The sequence below is a fragment of the Culex quinquefasciatus genome, chromosome 2 (genome assembly GCF_015732765.1).
Source record: "Culex quinquefasciatus strain JHB chromosome 2, VPISU_Cqui_1.0_pri_paternal, whole genome shotgun sequence".
NCBI lineage: Eukaryota > Metazoa > Arthropoda > Insecta > Diptera > Culicidae > Culex > Culex quinquefasciatus.
The window spans coordinates 169,928,184-169,948,042 of NC_051862.1; the positions used below are offsets into that span (position 1 = coordinate 169,928,184).

Genomic DNA, 19,859 nt, shown 5'->3' on the forward strand with positions numbered 1-19,859 from the left:
AAAAGCTAAAAAAAAGAACGAATTTTCGAAAAAAAAAGTTAGTTTAAAAATCAGACAAAAAAAGTTCCTTTACCGAAGACACTAAATCGATCAGAAAATTCCTCCAAAAGATACAGATTTCCGCAGTAACAGTTCAATAGGGCGTATCTGCGTTTGTAAACAAGCAGTCTATCCCTGTCTTACTTGACGTGAACTGTCACTTGAGCAAAAGGGATAGACTGTTTGTTTACAAACGCGGATTCGCCCTATTGAAATGTTACTACGGATTTTATTCGTATACAGTCCAGACTCGATTATCCGAAGGCTCTGGAAAAATTTCACTTTGGATAATCGAATTACGAAAACAATTGTTTCGCTGTCTTATTTCTGATTGTCGAGTTTAAGGTAACCTATAAACTACCTACTCAAAAATGATTTAGAATTTTTAAATCCTAGATGGCGGCCAAAATGGCGGTGATGAAATATATAAAAATGCAGTTTTTTTTATTTATAGGTTATCAACCAGTCAAATTTGACAATTTTTTTTTTAATTGATTTTTTTTTGTGGTCGCAGATCTCGAATTTTTAAAATCTAATGTGTGCACGACAAAAAATGTTCATGATTCGATTATCCAAAGTTCCATAAAAGCCTTCGGATAATCGAACTTCGGATAATCTAGACTTATTTACGTATCATTTTTGTAAGGGCAGCTGCCAAAATTGTATGGAGCCTTGTATGGGTGAACCAATGACACAAAATGGCTTCTTTGGAAAGACCCCAAAAAGTTTGAGCCAAATAAAAAATACAAAAATTAAAAATGCATGGAATCGGCCGATTTCGAAAATTAATATATAAAAATAATTTTTGTTTGTAAATCTCAGAAACTGTATAGGTTGGACTCTTGTTGAAAAAGAATCAGAAATTACAAAATAAAATGTTGGTCTTGAAATTTATAATTTTAATAGATTTTTTTTTCATTGTATCCTAAAATTCTATGTTTTTTTTGTTTAATCGATAAAAAAAATCTGAATTTTTCCAAATTACATTTTGCGTTCTGTATGTTGTTCTGTAAAGTTCGCAATTTATCGAAAAAAATCCACCAAAAATCGAATACACCCAAACTTCAAACATATCCATCTAATCTAATTCGTACTTTCAGGTTATAGTGTATTTTATTACTCACCCTCGTAACAAAATTCGGTTATTGAAATAAAATTGTTTCTGGCATAACACAGCTGACCGAGCCACGTAGCCTAGTGGTAACGCTTCCGCCTCGTAAGCGGTAGATCGGGGTTCAAATCCCGGCTCGGACCAACACAACTGGTGATCTTTTCCCTTCTGGATTCGATTGCATAGTAAAGGGAAGGTAGTGTATCGTCACAAACTGGACCTTATCACGACACCTTAGGAAGGCGACCTATGGAATGTTAACATTAACCTTAACATGTTAACATTAAGCCTGGTCTACAATAGGAAACTCGCAGGATCGCAGTTACAAGCGCATGTTTTAAACACGTGCAAATCAATCTGATCTTCTACAATGACAATGCTGCGTTGCTGCGATTCTGTACTAAAACCGCAGACCGCAGGTCGCATGTTCTAAATTTTGAAATAAATGAAAATTTTCGCAGGATTTCTGCGTTGACAGTTCCAAATGGGAAATCACAGCAACCAACGCAGCTCATTGTAGATACTCGCAGGAAAGTCTGCGTTTTTAAAACGAAAATTTTTCACATCTGTCATCGCGGCGCAGCGTAGGATCGCAGCAGTTTCCCGATGTAGATCAGGCTTTAGTTGAGTTTAAAACTGCCACTGAATCCGCTTTGTAAATGCCGGCCCCGTTACTCTTCACGAGTGTTCCCCTCAGGAACTGGGAAAGATTTACTTTATAACACAGCTGACGACAACCCCCTCTAATTGCGTTACGTTATAAAAGAACGCCTTCCAAGTTGTATTCGGATTTCGGATTAAAAAACAAAGTTCTTTCAAGAAAAGAGATTATCTTGGAGTTATATTTATTTTATGTTATCATTTTATTTACATTTTAATTTACCTATGCGCCCCTGATTCCATAATTGTCCCATATGAATTTTCATCGCTTTTGAGTTTTTTATGCAGTTTAGTTCAAAATCGAGTGCTCTTTCAGAAAAGCCTGCAGTACATCCAGTACTTTGTTCTAGAAATCAGGAGGAAATCCAGTTCGTTCGCGAAAATTTAACACGTAGCCTTATGTGTGGGACAAACTTGTTTAGCGTTTTTCTCAGCTTGCTGTTTTTGCATATGGGACATTTATGCGAAAATGGGCAGTATTGGTTAATACAATATATTACTCGAACTTTTTTTGCTTAATGTTAAATGTAAATGTAAAAACTGTGATAAGCAAATAAAGAAATGTAAATAATTAAGAAATACAAACGTCCTGCATAAATCTGACTCGTCTATGAAGGTTTCCTGCAAGAAAAAAAGAAAAGTTATTTTTTAATAAAATACAATTGTTAAATTGATAAAAGTAAGCTGAATTCAACAATGTTCATACTCCCAACTCTCCACTCCCATTCCAGGCTACTTTTCGTTCCTCACCGAGAAGGGCGCAGCGGCGGCCACCGCGTACACGACGATCGTCCAGCTGGTGCGCGAGCGCGTCTACAAGTTTCTCTCGCTCGAGAACCTGTCCGCGTACACCGAAACCCATGGTAACTTATGCGTCTTACAGACATTGTTTTTTTTTTATAAAAGTACGGTGATAATGCGAGTTTACCACATTTTTCAGACAACTACAGCCACAAAACGCACTACGTGAAGGCCACGGCCAAGGCCGGCCAGGTGTACCGGCTGCTGGCCGTGTTCCAGGACGGCGACAAGGGCGCCTCCTCCTCCTCCTCTAGTCAAAAGGACGCCGTCTCGCTGGGCGGGTCGGGTTCGGGCGCCGACAAGGAGCGCGGCAAGTACGCCCAGCTGCTCGGGGACAACCGGCAGGTAGGATTTGGAATTTGCTGATTTGTTGGGAGAGTTGGAAGAGTTGATGGGTTTTTTTTTTTTTTCGATTTTAGATCTATTACGTCTCGCTATCGGCCAAGGGAAAGTTCTACGAGATCGAGCAGCACACGGCACCGGTGCTGCAGAAGAGCAGCAGCCTCGGCCATCCGAACAGCAACAGCAAGACGCCCAAGCAGCTGAACCGGGAGTGCGTGCACCGGATCGGGTTCATCATGCAGTCGGAGGTGAAGCTACCGCTGAACTTGAAGCTGATCGCGAGCATGGCCGCGAGTGGGAGCCAAACCGGGAGCGTTCCAGGTGAGAGTGGATTGTTTGTTTGGTGTGTTTGGTATTGACGAAGTGTCTTCTTTCAGAGTACATCACCATCGCCAAGATCAGCGTGGAGAACTTCACCGTGGCCTGTCCGATCGACGAGCAGGAGTACGCGTCGTCGCTTACGTTGACCAAGCTGCACACGTCGCCGCAGCTCAAGTTCACCAAGTGTTCGCTCGGGTTCGACAGCGAGCAGCGGATGTTCCTGAACGCCGCCATCCAAACCGTGCTCAAGTTTTGCCAGTTCAACTGCGATAATTTTACGCGCGTCGTCGACAACGACGCCAACTGGGCCGAGCTGCAGCAGCTGATGAACGCCGTCCAGCAGCAGCAGAACTCCGCCAACAGTTTGAACCACCTGGCCGCGGCCGGGTCTTCCGGTGGGACCGTTACGAAAAGTGAGATGCTGAAGAAGCTGAGGCTCACGCGACTGTTTGGGAGTGGTGGGGAGCGCAACCAGGGTTCCTCGTCGGGGCACGAAAAGGAGGACTCGATCATATTTTTGAGTAAAAATGATCTGGAGAGCCTCGAGTGTGGTCAGCAACAGCAGCAAAATCAGCAGCTGCCCGAGCATGATCAGCAACCAATGTCATTGGCATCGGGGATGAGCGACAGAATGAAGGTGTTTACGCCGAGCAAGAAGAAGTGGTTCAAGGGATTGCGATCGAGCCAGGAAGTGGACGGGGAAGGGGACGAGCAGGAGAAGCGGCAGTCCAGCATAGACCGGTACAAGGACATGTCGAGGCTGATCCAGGAACGGTTCGGCGACATTGACATCAGCGGTATGAGCGTTCCGAGGGCGAACTCGGACATTGGTTACGACGACATTGTGAGCGGGAACCCGGAAGAGATCGGCGATCGTGAAAGCGGCCTGCAAAAGTGTCTGTCTTTGCAGCACATTGAAATCAAAACGGACTCCGGAATGGACATTAGGAACAAGGACAAACCCGACCTCGTCAACAACATCAGCCTGAGCGAACGTGAAGAAGTGCTGTCCGAGTCGGAAGATACCATCTTCTTCCCGATCAGAAGCAGCGCCGCCCAGCAGTCCTTCATGACCCAAAAGCTGTACAGCGAGTTCCACGTCAAAACCAAACAGCACAGCAAGTCCCAGTCCAGCATACAACACCTACTCAACCTGGCCAGTCCGCAGAAGCTCCAAGACGGCAAAAACAAGTCACGCGACAAGAAACGCTCCGAGATCGTGCTCTCCTTCGAAGATCTGCAAAGTCTCAACCGAGAGGAAGACCTCGCCGGCGAAGGCAGCAACCCTCACCGCAACCGACTCAGCATCCTGGACGACCTGCCGTACAGCAGCGTCCGCGACTCCATAATCATCCAGGAGGCCGAACCCCACCCTCCCCCCTCCGAAAGCATCTACGCCGAAATCTGCGCCGAAACTCCACCAACCGTCGCCGCCCCTCCGCCCCGTCCCGAGAAGCGCTTCACCAGCATCCGGATCAACGTGCCGTCCAGTGACGCGGCCGTGAGCCACAATCCGGCCGGAAGTCGGTGCGCTGCGGCCGTCGCCAGCCCCGTCGAGGACAACATCTACAACACCATCAAGTGACGATCGCTTTTCCCCCCATTTTTTTAATCGCTCAAATTACACGTGCCTTCAAACTCATTACTCTCACCGGCAGCGCACGCTTCAAGTCGTGCAAGGAAATATCCCCGCTTAACAAGTTAGAGTTTAGTTTTACGACAGAAAGAAAATTGAAAAACATATCGAAAGAGACAGGGAACGCAGGCAAAAGTGGACGGAATCAACGGCGACCAAAGTATTACCGGAACTTGTGATAGAAACAAAATAAAAACGGAAGAAAAGCACGCAAAAGCAATGTTTTCTTGATAATTTAGAGTAGCGAGAGGTAAATTTGTGATGGAAAAACAATAATCGAAGTACATTTTAAACGCAATAAAAGCACTCGTTATTACCGGAAATATTTTATCATTTATATCACTTGTAATAAATTCTTAAGGCATAATCAGCAAGTCGCGCGCTCATTTAGGCAAATATCAAGCAAGCAATACATAATTTAACACAAAAACACGCAATCTGATTCTTGTAAGTTTCGTGTACCATCAGCAAACTGTACCATATAAGGCGAAGCAAGTATTTAAAGTAAATAAAGAGTATAAGAAAAACAAAAACTTACCTGGTTGCTTCTTTCACCCCCTCGATGACGCGCAGAATGCGTTCGCACCGGGCCCGGTCCTCGCCGACGTCGCTGACGACGCGCTTCAGCAGGTGGAGCAAGCTGTTGTACTCAGCGATCAGCAGGTTGCGCTCTTCCTCGTTGTACTTGGTCGCTTCGAGATCTGCAATTACGTGGGGACATATTCGGTTATTTTTTTTATTTCCCCAATTTAAGCATCAAAACTAATCCGAAGCGTTTGATACGGTATGTCCACGCATCCTTCCTCCCCTGTTGATTCAGTAAAATGTGATCCGTTCACACCATCTCTCTCTGTGGTTAATGCAACACAGTAGGCCTGACCAATTTATAAATTTGATCAAAAAAGCCTAAAAGCTTACTAATTGATTCCCACTTACCCCTATCGGTCGCACTCGGCAGCGTGTCCAAATAAATATCCCTCATCTTCTTCGAGTGGGTTATCATTTTCACGTACTCCTGGTCCGCCCGTTCCCGAACCTCCGCCAACGCTTTCGCCGTTTGCCGATGGCTACCCGTCGGTACCTCCTCTCCCTTTGGCATGGCCTCCACCTTGGCGCGAAAATTGTCCATGAATCCCCGATACTGGCCCTCGATGTACGCGTCAGTGTCCACCGGATTTCCGCCCAAGTTTTTCACTCCCAGCGCATCGAGCAGCTCGTTGCGCCGCTGTCGCTTGCGCTGGTGGCCGTTGCCGGCTTGGGACGGCTGTGGCGAGAACAGTTCCTTAAGATTGTCCGTTTCTTTGCCGTTGATGTCGTAGAATTTGTTCTCCAGCAGCTGGAGGGATATCTCCGTTAGGAGGAAGTTGAGATTCATCGCAGGCAGAGTTTGAAAACAATTTTTTTTTTTGTTCTTGATAAAAATTCTGACTAACAGGATATCGTTTTCAAATAAAACTACAATTTTAATTTGTATTACAATAAAAATCACAAGTTTTGATTCCGCGACACGATACGGACGGAGTTACCGATCAATTTGTTTACAAATAAATCCGCCACCCACACTCGTGATCCACAAACTGTCAACAGCAATTTAAATGGTGTTTCAAACATGTTCGAATCAATCAGAATTTTGGGTTAAATTAGTTTCAAATAAAAATGGTTAAAAAAAGGTAATTTCCATTAAATATCAAAATCGAATCGAACAAAACATTTTTTTTTTTAATTTTATAACAAAATTAGGAAAGTGCGGTCAAATTTGAAATCGGAGTGGCACGTCAGTTCGTCAGTGGTTGATCCATCGAAAAAAAGGTTGTCTTGTCAATTTATTTTTTGGTCCTAAAATTTAAAAAACGTTACTTAACTCACCTTTAGGTGGTTGGTGCCTTCCTCACATTTAGAGAGTAATGCTATCCAAAAAAGATACAAAAGAGTGGACCTTTCAGTGTTCTATCAACTTGATTCATTATTCATACCATCAGATTTGGTAGTCAGATCTTCATAATTCAGGGCATTTATGTGCTTATAACTTTTGATAGGGTTGTCAGATCTTCAATCTTTTGAACTCGTTGAAAAGGTCTTCTGATCACCTATCCAACGACAGGTCGCATGATAGATCCGGACAACGTTTTCATCGAAATATATGAGATCCGGCTTCTAAAAAGTGCATGAATAACACTTAAGTGCGTATAACTTTTGATATGAATGTCGGATCTTAAATCTTTTAAACTCGTTGGAAAGGTCTTTTGAATACCTTTCTAAAAATTTATAACATGACGGGGTTTCTTACCAAAAACACCCTTTTTATAATCTTCCGGACTTTTGTTAAAATCGTTCTTTTAGCATAACTGGTGAAGTACTTAACTAAACTTTATAATTTTCAATAGCGACTTATGGGACCCCGGTTCAGCCAGTGCCGAGATAATCCAGTGCAAATTTTGTTGATCAACATCCCACCACACACACAGACATTTGCTCAGAATTTGATTCTGAGTCGACATGTATATATCTAGAGTTTTTTTTGATTAGGTCCTATAAACATATGAAAGACAATAGCTTATAGGTCCTTTTCAAAAAAAAGTCTGGATATGAAGGTGGGTCTAGGAGGTCAAATAAAGAATTTCGTTTTTCGAGTGATCTCAGTAAGGTGAGGAGGCAAAAAGTGAGTAAGGTGAGAAAGGCAAAAAGTGATCAGAAATCAGGAGCAAAATTTGAACGGGGCGGTACGACATTGCTCTTACGGCCTTTCATTACACGCGTTCAAATTACAGTTTGTCTAGGAAACAGTTTGGCCAATGTTTGACAGATCCAAACGCGCTGGACACCAAACGCCCTTTACGCCCAGCAAAACTGGCAGTGTTGCAAGCACAAAACATACGTTGCCAGTGCCTATTTATTTTGCATCGGCCAGTCTGTTTCCCCTAGACAGTCTGTAGTTCAAATGGGACGAAAGGTCGTTAGAGCAATATCGTACCGCCCTTTCAAATGTTGCTCCAGAAATGGTTTTCAATCGTGTTTTTTTACCGATGTACATATAAGTTGGCATAGAGCTTTAGGACTCTATTTGAAAAGAACAATTGGGTCCTAAAATTAAGCTTGAATTGCTGATATTATTGTTCACAACGATAAAGCTTTATTTTCTGAGTACAATGACCCTTTGTACAACCGCAAAGGATTTAAAATGGATTTTTAATTCATTTTTTTTAAATAACTTCGCGGCCCTTCTTGACGGAAAAGGTCCTACTTGACAGCTCGTTCCAAGGGTTGATCCATCGAAAAAAAAAGTTGTTTTGTCAATTTTTTTGTATTTAAATAAAAAAAATTGATCAGAAATGGTTTTTAAATGTGTTTTTTACCGTTGTACATAATAACTCACATATGGCTTTATGACCCTATTTAAAACTGCTTGTGGACTGAAATTAAGAGAATGGTTTTTTGATGTCGGTCTTTTCGGACATCATGACCAAACCCACTCATGATCCACAACTAAACAACACGTGATTGACGTTTCTCCATACCAGGGGGGTGACATTCTGTTTGACAGCGTACACAATCGTACAAAAAACAATCAATCGGCATCGACTGTTGTCAACAAAATTTCCATTAAATAAAATCTGGAGCAACACGAGAAAAGGGCGGATAAGCATTTTGACATCTAGAACTATTTTGCAAATTCCGAGCCAACATGTAACTTTTTCACAAAACTCGATGTGCTAAACAATAGCTGGCCTTCTCAGCTACCATCTAACGTAGCGAGTTTTGTTAAATAGTTACCTGTTGTTTCGGAATTTGCAAAATAGTTCTAGCTGTCAAAATGCTTATGCGCCCTTTTCAAATGTTGCTCCAGAAATAAAATGTTTATTACGTTTTATATTATTATCTGCACAGCGCTCACAACCACTTCTGACCGCTTGCATTGGTAGTGTGCGTGAGGTCTGAGCAAAAATTTTATGACAGATCGAAAAAAAGTAGCTGCACCATGGTGAAAATATACATGGCACCCCCCTGGTCGTTTGACAGCCCAAACGAAAAACACAAAAAGAGGCATGCCTCTGCAGATTCTCATCTCTTGTGGTGCAATTTGAGCTAAATTTTGCGTTTGTTTTTTAAAGTTGCCAAAAGTTTGCCGTATTTTCGGGAGTTTCGTTCATCGTCTGGCGTCAACGTAGAACAACGAGCAATGTTTGCCGTGGTTAGGTGAAGAAGTTTTCAGGTGGTTCACGAGAAAATTCGAAATATTTTCCCCCTCCCAGCAGCAGGCAAAAAATGAGGTAAGCAACTTGTGTATTGATAAGAGAAAATCGCGTCAACATCTGGTTTGCTTTCGTTTGTCCATCATAATTGTTGACCTAATTTGCAGCACAATTGCTGCCAGATATCGAGGTGCTATCGAGAGATCATTTTATGATAGAATTCGTTCTGCCCTCGAATGTTAGCCGAATCTCGTGAACCCGTTCAAGCGAGCTGGCTCTAATCTAATTAGAGAAATCACGATGTTTTCATGTTGGATAGTGATTCCGATTCGCATTAGATGCGCTTTCCATCTTATGCTGAAAATGCTTACGCGAGCCTTTTCCTCTGAATAATACGCGTGACTTAAGCCGTAAGCTAAAGTTGCTGATAAAGCGAAAGTCGCTCTCTCATTGCTGTTGTTTACATTGTGGCGTCGTCCCTTCTCAGATCTAATGCCTTACTGCTCTTTCTTCCTAGAAAATGTTTGACCGGCCAAGGTGTCGCGATTGGAGTCCCCTCTCAACGCAGCAGCTCCGGTTGCGCAGCTTGATCCAGATTTCCGGACACAACATCGTGACGGACCACCCAAAATGTTCGGTGTACTTTACGCTGCACACTACCACGATGTCGGCGCCGTTCTACACCAGCGAGCCGCAGGACATCCACAGCAACATCATCTGGCCGGAGATTAACTGTCCGACGATGGTGAAGTCCTCGCTGCGGTGCGTTTGTGTTCGCGTGTGGCAGCACCGTCCGCCCGAGGAGAGTCCCCCGGCTGCTGCTGATCCAGTTGAAGGGGAAGAGCACACAGAAGGTGATACGCAGCTGTTCCTGTGGGGCGTGTACTTTTCCGGGTTGGTTCCTCTGGCGAGGAGAAGCGAAAAGCGACTAAAGGCCAACACGCTGGTTTTTCAAATGCACGGAGGTTTCTTTACGTCGGCCGAAAACATACTTGATGGGGACGAACCTGTGAGGCCGTCGTCAGCGTCGTCCTCCGTTAAAACACCAACTTCGTTTGCCAACAGCATCGAAGGCAAAAAGCTAGGCTTATTTTCCCATAAAACTGATCTGCTCTGTGATAATAGCGATAGTAGTTCTCCTCTCAGTTGGTACGGCCCGAGCAGTGGTGGAAAAGCCCGGCCTGCCGTCAGTCCGACACCAACGGAAGCCGAAACGAACCTGAAGATCCGGTACCTCTTCATGGAGTTTCTCAGGGCGGAGATTCGACCCAGCTACGACGTGCAACGGTTGCTCGCGGTTCAAGAACGTCAGCGCCGCATCAAGTACGAAAGCGAAAGCGCCAAAGAATTGACCGACCGGATCTGCATGAAGAGCGCGTACTGTCTCAACCTGGATCTGTTCACCGACAAGCAGCTCGTGTATCACGCGTCCACCTCCGCCAACCAGAACCGGGGTGGCATGGGACGACAGCTGAGCCGATTGCTGTACCAGGAACGCGAACCCCTCAAGCCGGAAATTCTCCTCAAAGCCCAGGAACTGCGGCGTCAAATCGAGCTGGCTCGGTTCCGCAGCCGGATCCTGCTCCAGGAGAAGGAACGCATCCGGGGCAGCATCCGGCAGTTGCAGCACAAACTGCACACAATCATCGACCACAACATCGAGGGGGAATCGGCGCTGATGGCCAACTATCGGAACTACGGCCGCGAGAAGGAGGCGCTGTACCAGCAGAAGTTGGCCTACGCGAGCGAAAAAGAAAGCTACCGCGAGCTAAGGACAAAGGTGCTGGCCGCCAGGCATCGGCTGCTGCGGGGGCTGAACGAGATCTACGGCATAAGGAAGGTTAGTGAAGGTGTTATTTTTCTGGTGAAGTTTCAGTGTACCAGAACTGGGATGTTTTTTGATTCTCTAGAAAGTATTCCATTATTAATTTGCGACCTTGAAAGCCAACCCTTTGTCGTAAAAAAAAAAAAAAAAAAAAAAACGAAGTGCCTTTATCCCACTCTATATTCTTCCATCTACTTTCTAAACAAAAGTTCTTGAAAAAAGCCTTATTGAAATAAAATAAGTCGGATTTGATTATTTTTATGCAACTAAAAATATCAAACGTTTCGATATAACATCACTGATTAATCGAAATTGCTCCATAACACGCAGAATCTTGAAACGCTGAAATTTAAAATGACGGATTTTGTTTTTTGCTAAGAATTAGAAAAAAAACATGCAGATTTTTTTTAATAATAATTAAATTCTCGAGGTTTTTATTTTGATTTATTAATTAAGAAATTTAAAATTTCAAAAGTACAATTTTAAAAAATGCCAAAGGTCTTAAAATTTCGCTGGCAAAAAAAAAATTCAGGAATTCATAAATTTTAAAATTATAAAAAAAAAACAGATATATTTTCTTTTTTGCATGTTTCAAATTATGAAATAATATGTAAAATTCTCAATTTGTTAAGTTTTGAAATTAAAAACAGACATGAATCTAGAAACTCAGAACTAAAAAAATAAATTATAATTTCTGTAAAAGTTAAATTTTAAAAAAATATGATTTTCCGAATGCAAAAATGTATAATTTAAAAAAAAAATAAAAATCAAGAGCTCAAAAAATTTGATGTTTTTGAAACCAACAAATTAATAAAATATATATGCATAAATATTTTTTTCCCAAAAACAAAATCAAATTAAAATTAACATGAACTAAAAAAAAACCAAAACCAAAAATTCTAAAATCCTAAAATTTTCAAATTCTTGAATCTAACAATTTTGAAATAAAAAAAAAACAGGTATTGAGAAATTTAAAAAAATATAAAAAATATTCGTATGTTCAAATAAACAAAGGTTTTGAAATTTAGAATTCAAGAATATAAAGTTTTAAAATTTCTGAATTGTCCTATTTTTTTAAAATGCAAATTCAAAAAAATAGGATTGAAGGATTTGAAAAAAACGTACATTCGCAAAATTCAGCATTTCAATTCAAATAAATCAGAAAAATACAAAAATATTTGAAAAAAATACAAAAATTTGAATATTCTGAAATGTTGAAATTCAAAAATAATAAATCTCAAAAATTCTTAAATATAGCAAAAAATATAAATTTTTGAAATTACAAAATTCACAAAATCCAGAATTTCGACAAAATTAATTTTTTTAATACTTTAAAAAATATTTTTTTAAGAATTTAAGAAGAATTTATGAATTTAAGAATTTAAGAATTTAAGAATTTAAGAATTTAAGAATTTAAGAATTTAAGAATTTAAGAATTTAAGAATTTAAGAATTTAAGAATTTAAGAATTTAAGAATTTAAGAATTTAAGAATTTAAGAATTTAAGAATTTAAGAATTTAAGAATTTAAGAATTTAAGAATTTAAGAATTTAAGAATTTAAGAATTTAAGAATTTAAGAATTTAAGAATTTAAGAATTTAAGAATTTAAGAATTTAAGAATTTAAGAATTTAAGAATTTAAGAATTTAAGAATTTAAGAATTTAAGAATTTAAGAATTTAAGAATTTAAGAATTTAAGAATTTAAGAATTTAAGAATTTAAGAATTTAAGAATTTAAGAATTTAAGAATTTAAGAATTTAAGAATTTAAGAATTTAAGAATTTAAGAATTTAAGAATTTAAGAATTTAAGAATTTAAGAATTTAAGAATTTAAGAATTTAAGAATTTAAGAATTTAAGAATTTAAGAATTTAAGAATTTAAGAATTTAAGAATTTAAGAATTTAAGAATTTAAGAATTTAAGAATTTAAGAATTTAAGAATTTAAGAATTTAAGAATTTAAGAATTTAAGAATTTAAGAATTTAAGAATTTAAGAATTTAAGAATTTAAGAATTTAAGAATTTAAGAATTTAAGAATTTAAGAATTTAAGAATTTAAGAATTTAAGAATTTAAGAATTTAAGAATTTAAGAATTTAAGAATTTAAGAATTTAAGAATTTAAGAATTTAAGAATTTAAGAATTTAAGAATTTAAGAATTTAAGAATTTAAGAATTTAAGAATTTAAGAATTTAAGAATTTAAGAATTTAAGAATTTAAGAATATCAAAATTTCATAATTTCAGATTTTGAGAATATCAGAACATCGGCATTTCAAAGAATTCAAGAATTCAGGAATATTCGATATACGTAAAGAATTTCGGAATTTTTGAGTTTATTGCTTTGATGTTTTTGAACTTTTTTTTCAATAAATTCACTTCTCTCACATAGACCAACAGTGGCACCACGTGCACGATCAACGACGTCGCCCTACCGAACGCGGAATCGTACACGGACGCAACCCCGGCGCTGGCATTCAGCGTGGCCCTCGGCTATGTTGCGCACGCCGTCACGATGTGCTCCTCGATCCTGAATATTCCTGTTAGGTGGGTTGTCGCATAGTTAACTGCCTTCCCCTTAGTTAAAATCTCCTCCTGTTTCAGAAATCCAATAAAATACGAAGGATCTCGATCGAAAATGGTTGACTGCATCAAGATGCTACCGACGGCAGACCGAGAGTAAGATCAATCGAATTTCTAGGTAATCTTCTCCACCTCACAATTCACCTCTCCCCCGCAGATTCCCGCTCTACTGCCGCTCTGGGCCGCCTACGAACGCCCTCCTGTACGCGGTGTTCCTCCTCAACCAGAACATCTCCCAGCTCAAGTACGCTCTCTGTCTGAGCCGGGGCGACCCACGGGCCACACTCGCCAACCTGCACGAAATCATGAATGTCCCGTCGATCAACGTGCTCAGCCGCGACATCGAGGAACCGTTCCAGTCGATCCAGACGGCCACGTCCGGCTCCTCCTCGGTGGAACTGGACGTTCCGATCGCGTTCAACCAGCTGGCGGTGACGGCACTCAAGGAGAGCAAGTCGACGTCGAGGTGAGCAGACCCGTTGAAATTCACAAGTTGATCGAATATCTAACCACTCTTCCTTTCCGCGGGGTAGAATATCTCGCTCGGTGGACAACTACGGGGACAGAGAGGGCAAGGACGGCGGCGGTGGTGGTGGCGGTGAGAAGCGCAACGGCAAGTTTGCGTCGGATCCAATTTTAGCGCAGGGACAGCTGCAGATCGAAACCGGCGGTTTCGACAAGAATAAGAACTTTTAACAACTACAAGCTACGCTAGCGGGTTCCGGGGAGGTAGGACACTTTTGCGCGTGTGTACGTATGTATTCATCACGTAGTAATCTGTTATCGAATTTATGTATGGGAAAAATATTTATTCGGAATCAAACACACGTTCAATCTTTTTTTTTCCTGGAAAAAAATGTAACAGTAGAATTGGGACTTCATAATATATAACTAGCTAAAAAAAGTTAAATCTCAAATTTTAATTGATGACATTCCCTCTTCCGACCTTTGGGCTCTTATCCAAGAGATGTGAGTCAATCCCAAGCTCGAAGTGCGGTTTTCGTGGTGTCTATTGGTTTAATTTACAATATTTAAAAGCCAAGGCAAAGCTTGTAGAGCAAACAAATTATTGTATTTATTTTTTAAAGCAAATTAAAAATTTAATAATAAATTATAAAAAAAAATTAAATGTTTTTTTCTATTCACAGAATAAAACTTTGACATGTAAAAAATTTATCAGTTTTAAATTAAAAAAAAAACGTTACTTAATCCACCCTTAGGTGGTTTGTGCCTTCCTCACATTTAGAGGGTAATGCTATCCAAAATAGATACAAAAGGGCGGACCTTTCAGTGTTCTAACAACTCGATTCATTATTCATACCATCAGATTGGGTAGGCAGATCTTCATAATTCAGGGCACTTATGTGCTTATAACTTTTGATAGGGTCGTCAGATCTTCAATCTTTTAAACTCGTTGGAAAGGTCTTTTGATTACCTATCCAATGACAGGTCGCATGATAGATCCGGACAACATTTTAATAATAACACTTAAGTGCGTATAACTTTTGATAGGGTAGTCAGATCTTCTATCTTTTGAACTCGTTGGAAAGATCTTTTGATATCATGACGGGGTTTCTTACAAAAACCACCCTTTTTATAATCTTCTTAACTTTCAATAAAATCGTTTTTTATCATAACTTTTGAAGTACTTAACTAAACTTTATAATTTTCGATAGCGACTTATGAGACCCCAAGACGGATCGAATGAGACCAAAACGGTCCAAATCGGTTCAGCCAGTGCCGAGATAATCCAGTGTAATTTTTTTTATCAACATCCCACCACACACACACAGACATTTCGACGGTAACATTTCAAAAGGCATCATGTACATTTTGACACTTTCTGGGTTATTGCCTATTCTGAAAGTACTCCTAATAAGCTACCTCTCCACCAAAAATGAGCAAAAGTTTCTTCAGTAAAGTCTGTTTAATCATAATTTTAAATAAATTAACATAAACAAAATCTCTGCCATCAGCAGTTCCTGTTTATATAGCCCTGTCAACCTGTCAAACAAAAGACTACATGAAACTCGTGACGAAAAAAAGCATCAGGAAAAAAGCGCCATGTACATTCGGCGAAGAAAAACGAATCATAACAAAGCGCCCCCCTCAATGACAGCAGGGTGATATAGACGTTGGTGATTTCAAAAGAAGTTATGTTTGTTTTTCTCAAATAAAATTTCGTAAATAATGTTTGATTGAATTTGGATGATCAAGTATCAATAAAAGCAAGGTTTTTCATGGTTTGTTATCATTAGAACATCTTATTTTGCTTTTTTGCAGGCCAAGGATTGATACCTAAGAGCATGCAATGGCACTGACCTTGTTGCGTGCTCTTCGGTTGACGTCCACGTAAGGAACATCCTGGAAGGAGCGTAACTAACTACATCCGTAGTTCTGTTAGATCATCCGAATTATCTTGATCAGTACAGTATAGCTCTGGTTCCTTGCGAGTGTCCTATTTTCTTACCTCCACGTTGGCTTGGTTTTCATGATGACCTAGCTGGTGGCCTGTGGAAACGGATCGTAAACCTTTGACCACCGCGGGTCAGAGTCGAGACGGCTAAAAGAAAGGGGCGCGACAATGTGGGAAAGGGAAGTAATTTGTGATTGTAGACGGTATTGTTTCGATTCGCAGTATGTTGAGTCAACTGCTGTGGATGTGCCTGAAGCATCGCACAACGGGGTTTCTCTTCTTTTCATTCTCAGCTACCACCTATCTCCTATTTTTATTTTGCTCTACTGATTCTCACTTCTTCATTCATTCTTCTATATTAATCATTTGATTTTGATTTTACTAACTTTTGATTCTCTTATCTCTCAAAGCTTTTCCACTCTTTTTTACCAATTGATACTGCTGTAACAAACTTTGTTTTTTCCTTAAAAATATACTTTTCCTTAATGTACTAGTAATATCAAGTCTATTTATCATTCGCCTAATCTTTTTTGATTTTATTGCGAATTTATTTGTTTGAATAATTCTTTATCTGTCCTATAAATTATCATTACTATAATCTTAGCTTGTTTTGTATCTCTTTTTTATTAATTATTGTCTAATTTTACATCTAATACATCTAGCTTCTCATTTTTATTCTTTAAAATACGCTCATCATTCTCTTACTATTGATTCTTGATTTTTATAAAATAAATTCTCTTTTACTGTCTATTGTTTTCAATCTTCACCCTTCTTTTTCAAACAAGTGAGGGTTGAGCCCTTACTCAATTTATGGAATGGTTAAAGGATTAACAGAAATATTACTATTGTATTTTTGGTAAACTTTTATAACATGCTTAGGACCAAAAATTGTAACAAAACACCGCGACAAAAGAAATAGCAACATATAAACACGACTCAACACTAGGAATGATTTCAGGAGAAAGCAATACACAGTAAAATAACAATTAGTTTTTGAATTCAAACTAAAAATAAAACAGTTTTTGCTTTAATAAAAGTTGATAGGCACACTATAAATGGTTAGGCGCTTATACTTACATCAAACCCTACGTAATGTACCACCCCCGGCCGAGTTAAAATGCGTAACCGGAAAAGAAGGTGTGTATGCCTGGCACGAACACTCAAAGCGTGTTCTAGCGTGCTGCTCGTACTGACTCAGAGCAAGGGTGAGATGTAGGTGTAAGGGCAGTGCGTGTTCGTCGGATCCTGGTGCATAAGATCGGTCAAGGCCCGTTCTTACACTGAAAATTGCGAATTGCGAAATTAGAACATCTCATTTTACTTTTATATTAAAATGGGAATTGAAAATGGATGCTCAACATTCAAGGCGTTTTTCCCAAAAAGGATGGTGTGTACATGATGCTTTTTGAAATGTTGGCATCGAATTATGCGTAAAAACCTTGGTAAAACAATTTCAATCCGGTTTTTCTCAGTTGCACTTTTTTGAACATGGGACAATTATGCATAGAACGGCAGTATGAATCTTTAAAATATTGATTTATTTATTTTTTTTCTTCAAATTTTACAATTGTACTACTATCCAGGTTTTTAAGCGATTTTTTTTTAATTTTGGATTTTGTTGAAGTTTAGATTTGTTTTTTTTTTATTTTAAGATATTTGTACATTTTTAATTTTCTCATAATTTCTCAAACTTGAAATCAAAATTTAAAAATTTCATAATTTCTGAAAAAAAAAAACAAATTTATTTTTTTTATATTAAGCAATATTTTAAAAAATCAATTATTTTTTAAATTAAAACATATTTTCTTTAATTTAAAATAAAGGGGAAAAAATCATATGCTTTACACTCGAACATGCGACGTGGGACAGCAGAAATCTCAGGGTGACCACTCAAATCCCAATTCCAAATTCCCGACTTTTTCCCGACTTTTTTCCAGACTTTTCCAGAATGCTAAAAAAATACGCATTTCTTATCTAAAGAATGATTTTAAACAAACAACTTTCTATAAGAAAAGTCAATATTAACCACCGAAAAAAAAATTAAATGAATTAAAAAATAATCCAAATATAGGCAGTTTTTGTAAATACAGAAACTAAACAACAATTTAAAAAACTTCAAAATTGGAATTTAATTATAATGATTCAGAGTAGAAACACAAACAATTAGTCTTTGAAAAAAATATCGAAAGTTCAACAATACTTATAACTTCCATTTTATTTTTTAAATTTGTAAAAGTATAGTTTTTGATACTTCGTTTCATCTGGAAATGACAAAAAGTCAAAGATAACAGAACTTAAAATTTCGTTCCTATTTTTTAAAATCTTCATCATCATTTTAAATCAAAGAATGATTAAAACATAATTGCTGATATTATTCATTCAAAGGATTTAGAAAAATGTCAAGGAATTCATAAAAAAATTTTTTGACGAGTTCCCTTTTTAATTTTGTAATTTTTGATATTGGTTTTTTAAACAATGTTAATTTATCTAGTGGTCAGTATTTAACTGTTTTTTTTTTCAATTTTTATATTTTAACACTTATTTTGAGCAAAATCTTTGAAGAGACAATTTTTTTAAAACTGTTTTGCAATAACTCTTAATTTTTTGCAATTTCAAAATTTGCTTTATGTTTTCAAAACGTAAAAAATGTTTTTCAATTTTGGATTTTATTCGATATTTAAGTTTTCCGAAAACTGAAAATCAAGCTTTATGTATCGTAGGTAATTTACCCATACTCTCAAAAAAGTTTAAAGGCAACACTTGAAAAAAAACATATTTTTAATTTCTCAATGAATTTAGTTAAACAATTATAAATATTTATCAAAAAAAAAAAACCATTGCCAAACTCAAGTTGGAATCTGTTTTCAAATATTCAATCTATGTGACAAAATGAAATAGAATCATAACTCTAAGCTGGCCATTAGGCTCTATTTTTGTATTAGTTTTTCATTAACTTAACCTCTTGTTTGATAAACAAAAATTAATAGAGATCATATGATTCATAAAATATATTATGAAGATCTGTGTCAAAGACTCCAATATTAATTAAGATTTTGAAGGTCTTAAACAGCTTTTCTATACTCAAATATATTGAAATAGTGAAAAGAACCTTAAATTTAAAGTTAGTTACTAAAGCAGAATTGAACGAATTCAATTTGAAAATTACACAAAATATTACAAAATTATTCAAGAGTTAAAAAATAATTTTCAAACAAGTATGCTTAGAATTCCCGACTTTTCCCGACTTTTTGACAAAAAAATCATAAATTCCCGACTTTTTCCCGATTTTTGGCGGATTTTGGCGAATTCCCGACTTTTTCCCGACTTTCCCGATTTCCCGACTTTAGTGGCCACCCTGCAGAAATCTTCAGTCAGTCATGCAGGAGTTTACCTCAGTTGACCCCAGAAGCCCACGTACCGTAAACTGGGGTCAATCGGGACACATGGGGCGAATTGGGACAGCAGTTTTAACCATGTTGGAGCACAATATTTTGATTTTTCTGGTTGGTTTCGGATAGAACAGACTCAGACCAACAAAATGTGTACATCCATTTCCAAATTTAAAAGCTTTAAGTGGTCTAAAAACTGCTGTCCCTATTCAGACTGTAGTCCCGATTCACCCCAGATTACGGTATTTAATGTGTATTTTGTGATATTTCCCTTTGGTCCACTACTACGGATCAATGTATACAAGGAAAGTGCGGGTTCGAATCCCTCCTGATTCCATTTGTTTTCTTGTTCATATTCATTCATATTATAAAGTTCAGTTCCAATCAATTAAAACTCAATGTTGCCGACCGGGATTTGATCCCGGGACCTTCCAGTTATAAATTTCTTATTTAAACAAGATCAAGAGTTTAAAAAAAATTAAAGCTGTTCTAAAATTTTCAAATCCATGAAAATATAAATAAAATTGTATTTTTTAAATCTGAAAAATTTA

The 19,859-nt window shown here is 38.2% G+C and overlaps 3 protein-coding genes across 3 annotated transcripts in view; 2 read left to right on the forward strand and 1 right to left on the reverse strand.

Moving 5' to 3' along the window:
* Positions 1-5,100, forward strand: part of LOC6031333 — a 143,729-nt gene extending 138,629 nt beyond the window's left edge. The window contains exons 6-9 of the mRNA XM_038253325.1: positions 2,542-2,673; positions 2,751-2,956; positions 3,031-3,274; positions 3,331-5,100. Coding sequence (XP_038109253.1) covers positions 2,542-2,673; positions 2,751-2,956; positions 3,031-3,274; positions 3,331-4,859 — 2,111 coding nt within the window. The 3' untranslated portion in view covers positions 4,860-5,100. The remainder of the gene's footprint in view (positions 1-2,541; positions 2,674-2,750; positions 2,957-3,030; positions 3,275-3,330) is intronic.
* On the reverse strand, positions 1,979-6,460 carry LOC6031332. Its single transcript, XM_038253327.1, has 3 exons — positions 5,847-6,460; positions 5,449-5,611; positions 1,979-2,431 (listed from the first exon to the last, which is right to left on the reverse strand). The coding sequence occupies exons 1-3, from the start codon at positions 6,283-6,285 to the stop codon at positions 2,419-2,421; spliced, it is 615 nt and encodes a 204-aa protein (XP_038109255.1). The 5' UTR covers positions 6,286-6,460; the 3' UTR covers positions 1,979-2,418.
* A 2,466-nt stretch (positions 6,461-8,926) lies between these two features.
* On the forward strand, positions 8,927-14,407 carry LOC6031331 (UV radiation resistance-associated gene protein). The gene is made up of 6 exons (XM_038256435.1): positions 8,927-9,178; positions 9,618-10,940; positions 13,313-13,467; positions 13,525-13,599; positions 13,661-13,969; positions 14,037-14,407. Exons 2-6 carry the CDS (start codon positions 9,621-9,623, stop codon positions 14,197-14,199), a joined length of 2,022 nt encoding a protein of 673 aa, XP_038112363.1. The 5' UTR covers positions 8,927-9,178; positions 9,618-9,620; the 3' UTR covers positions 14,200-14,407.
* The last annotated feature ends 5,452 nt before the right edge of the window (positions 14,408-19,859 follow it).

What these genes read in the sequence shown, in the direction of transcription:
- LOC6031332 (XM_038253327.1), bottom strand. Translation starts at nt 6,285, where the DNA reads ATGAATCTCAACTTCCTCCTAACGGAGATATCCCTCCAGCTGCTGGAG. An exon ending in GCCGAGTGCGACCGATAGGG is followed by an intron (nt 5,612 to 5,846) that starts GTAAGTGGGAAT and finishes ACGTAATTGCAG; the next exon opens with ATCTCGAAGCGACCAAGTAC.
- LOC6031331 (XM_038256435.1), top strand. Translation starts at nt 9,621, where the DNA reads ATGTTTGACCGGCCAAGGTGTCGCGATTGGAGTCCCCTCTCAACGCAG. An exon ending in AGATCTACGGCATAAGGAAG is followed by an intron (nt 10,941 to 13,312) that starts GTTAGTGAAGGT and finishes TCTCTCACATAG; the next exon opens with ACCAACAGTGGCACCACGTG. An exon ending in CTACCGACGGCAGACCGAGA is followed by an intron (nt 13,600 to 13,660) that starts GTAAGATCAATC and finishes TCTCCCCCGCAG; the next exon opens with ATTCCCGCTCTACTGCCGCT.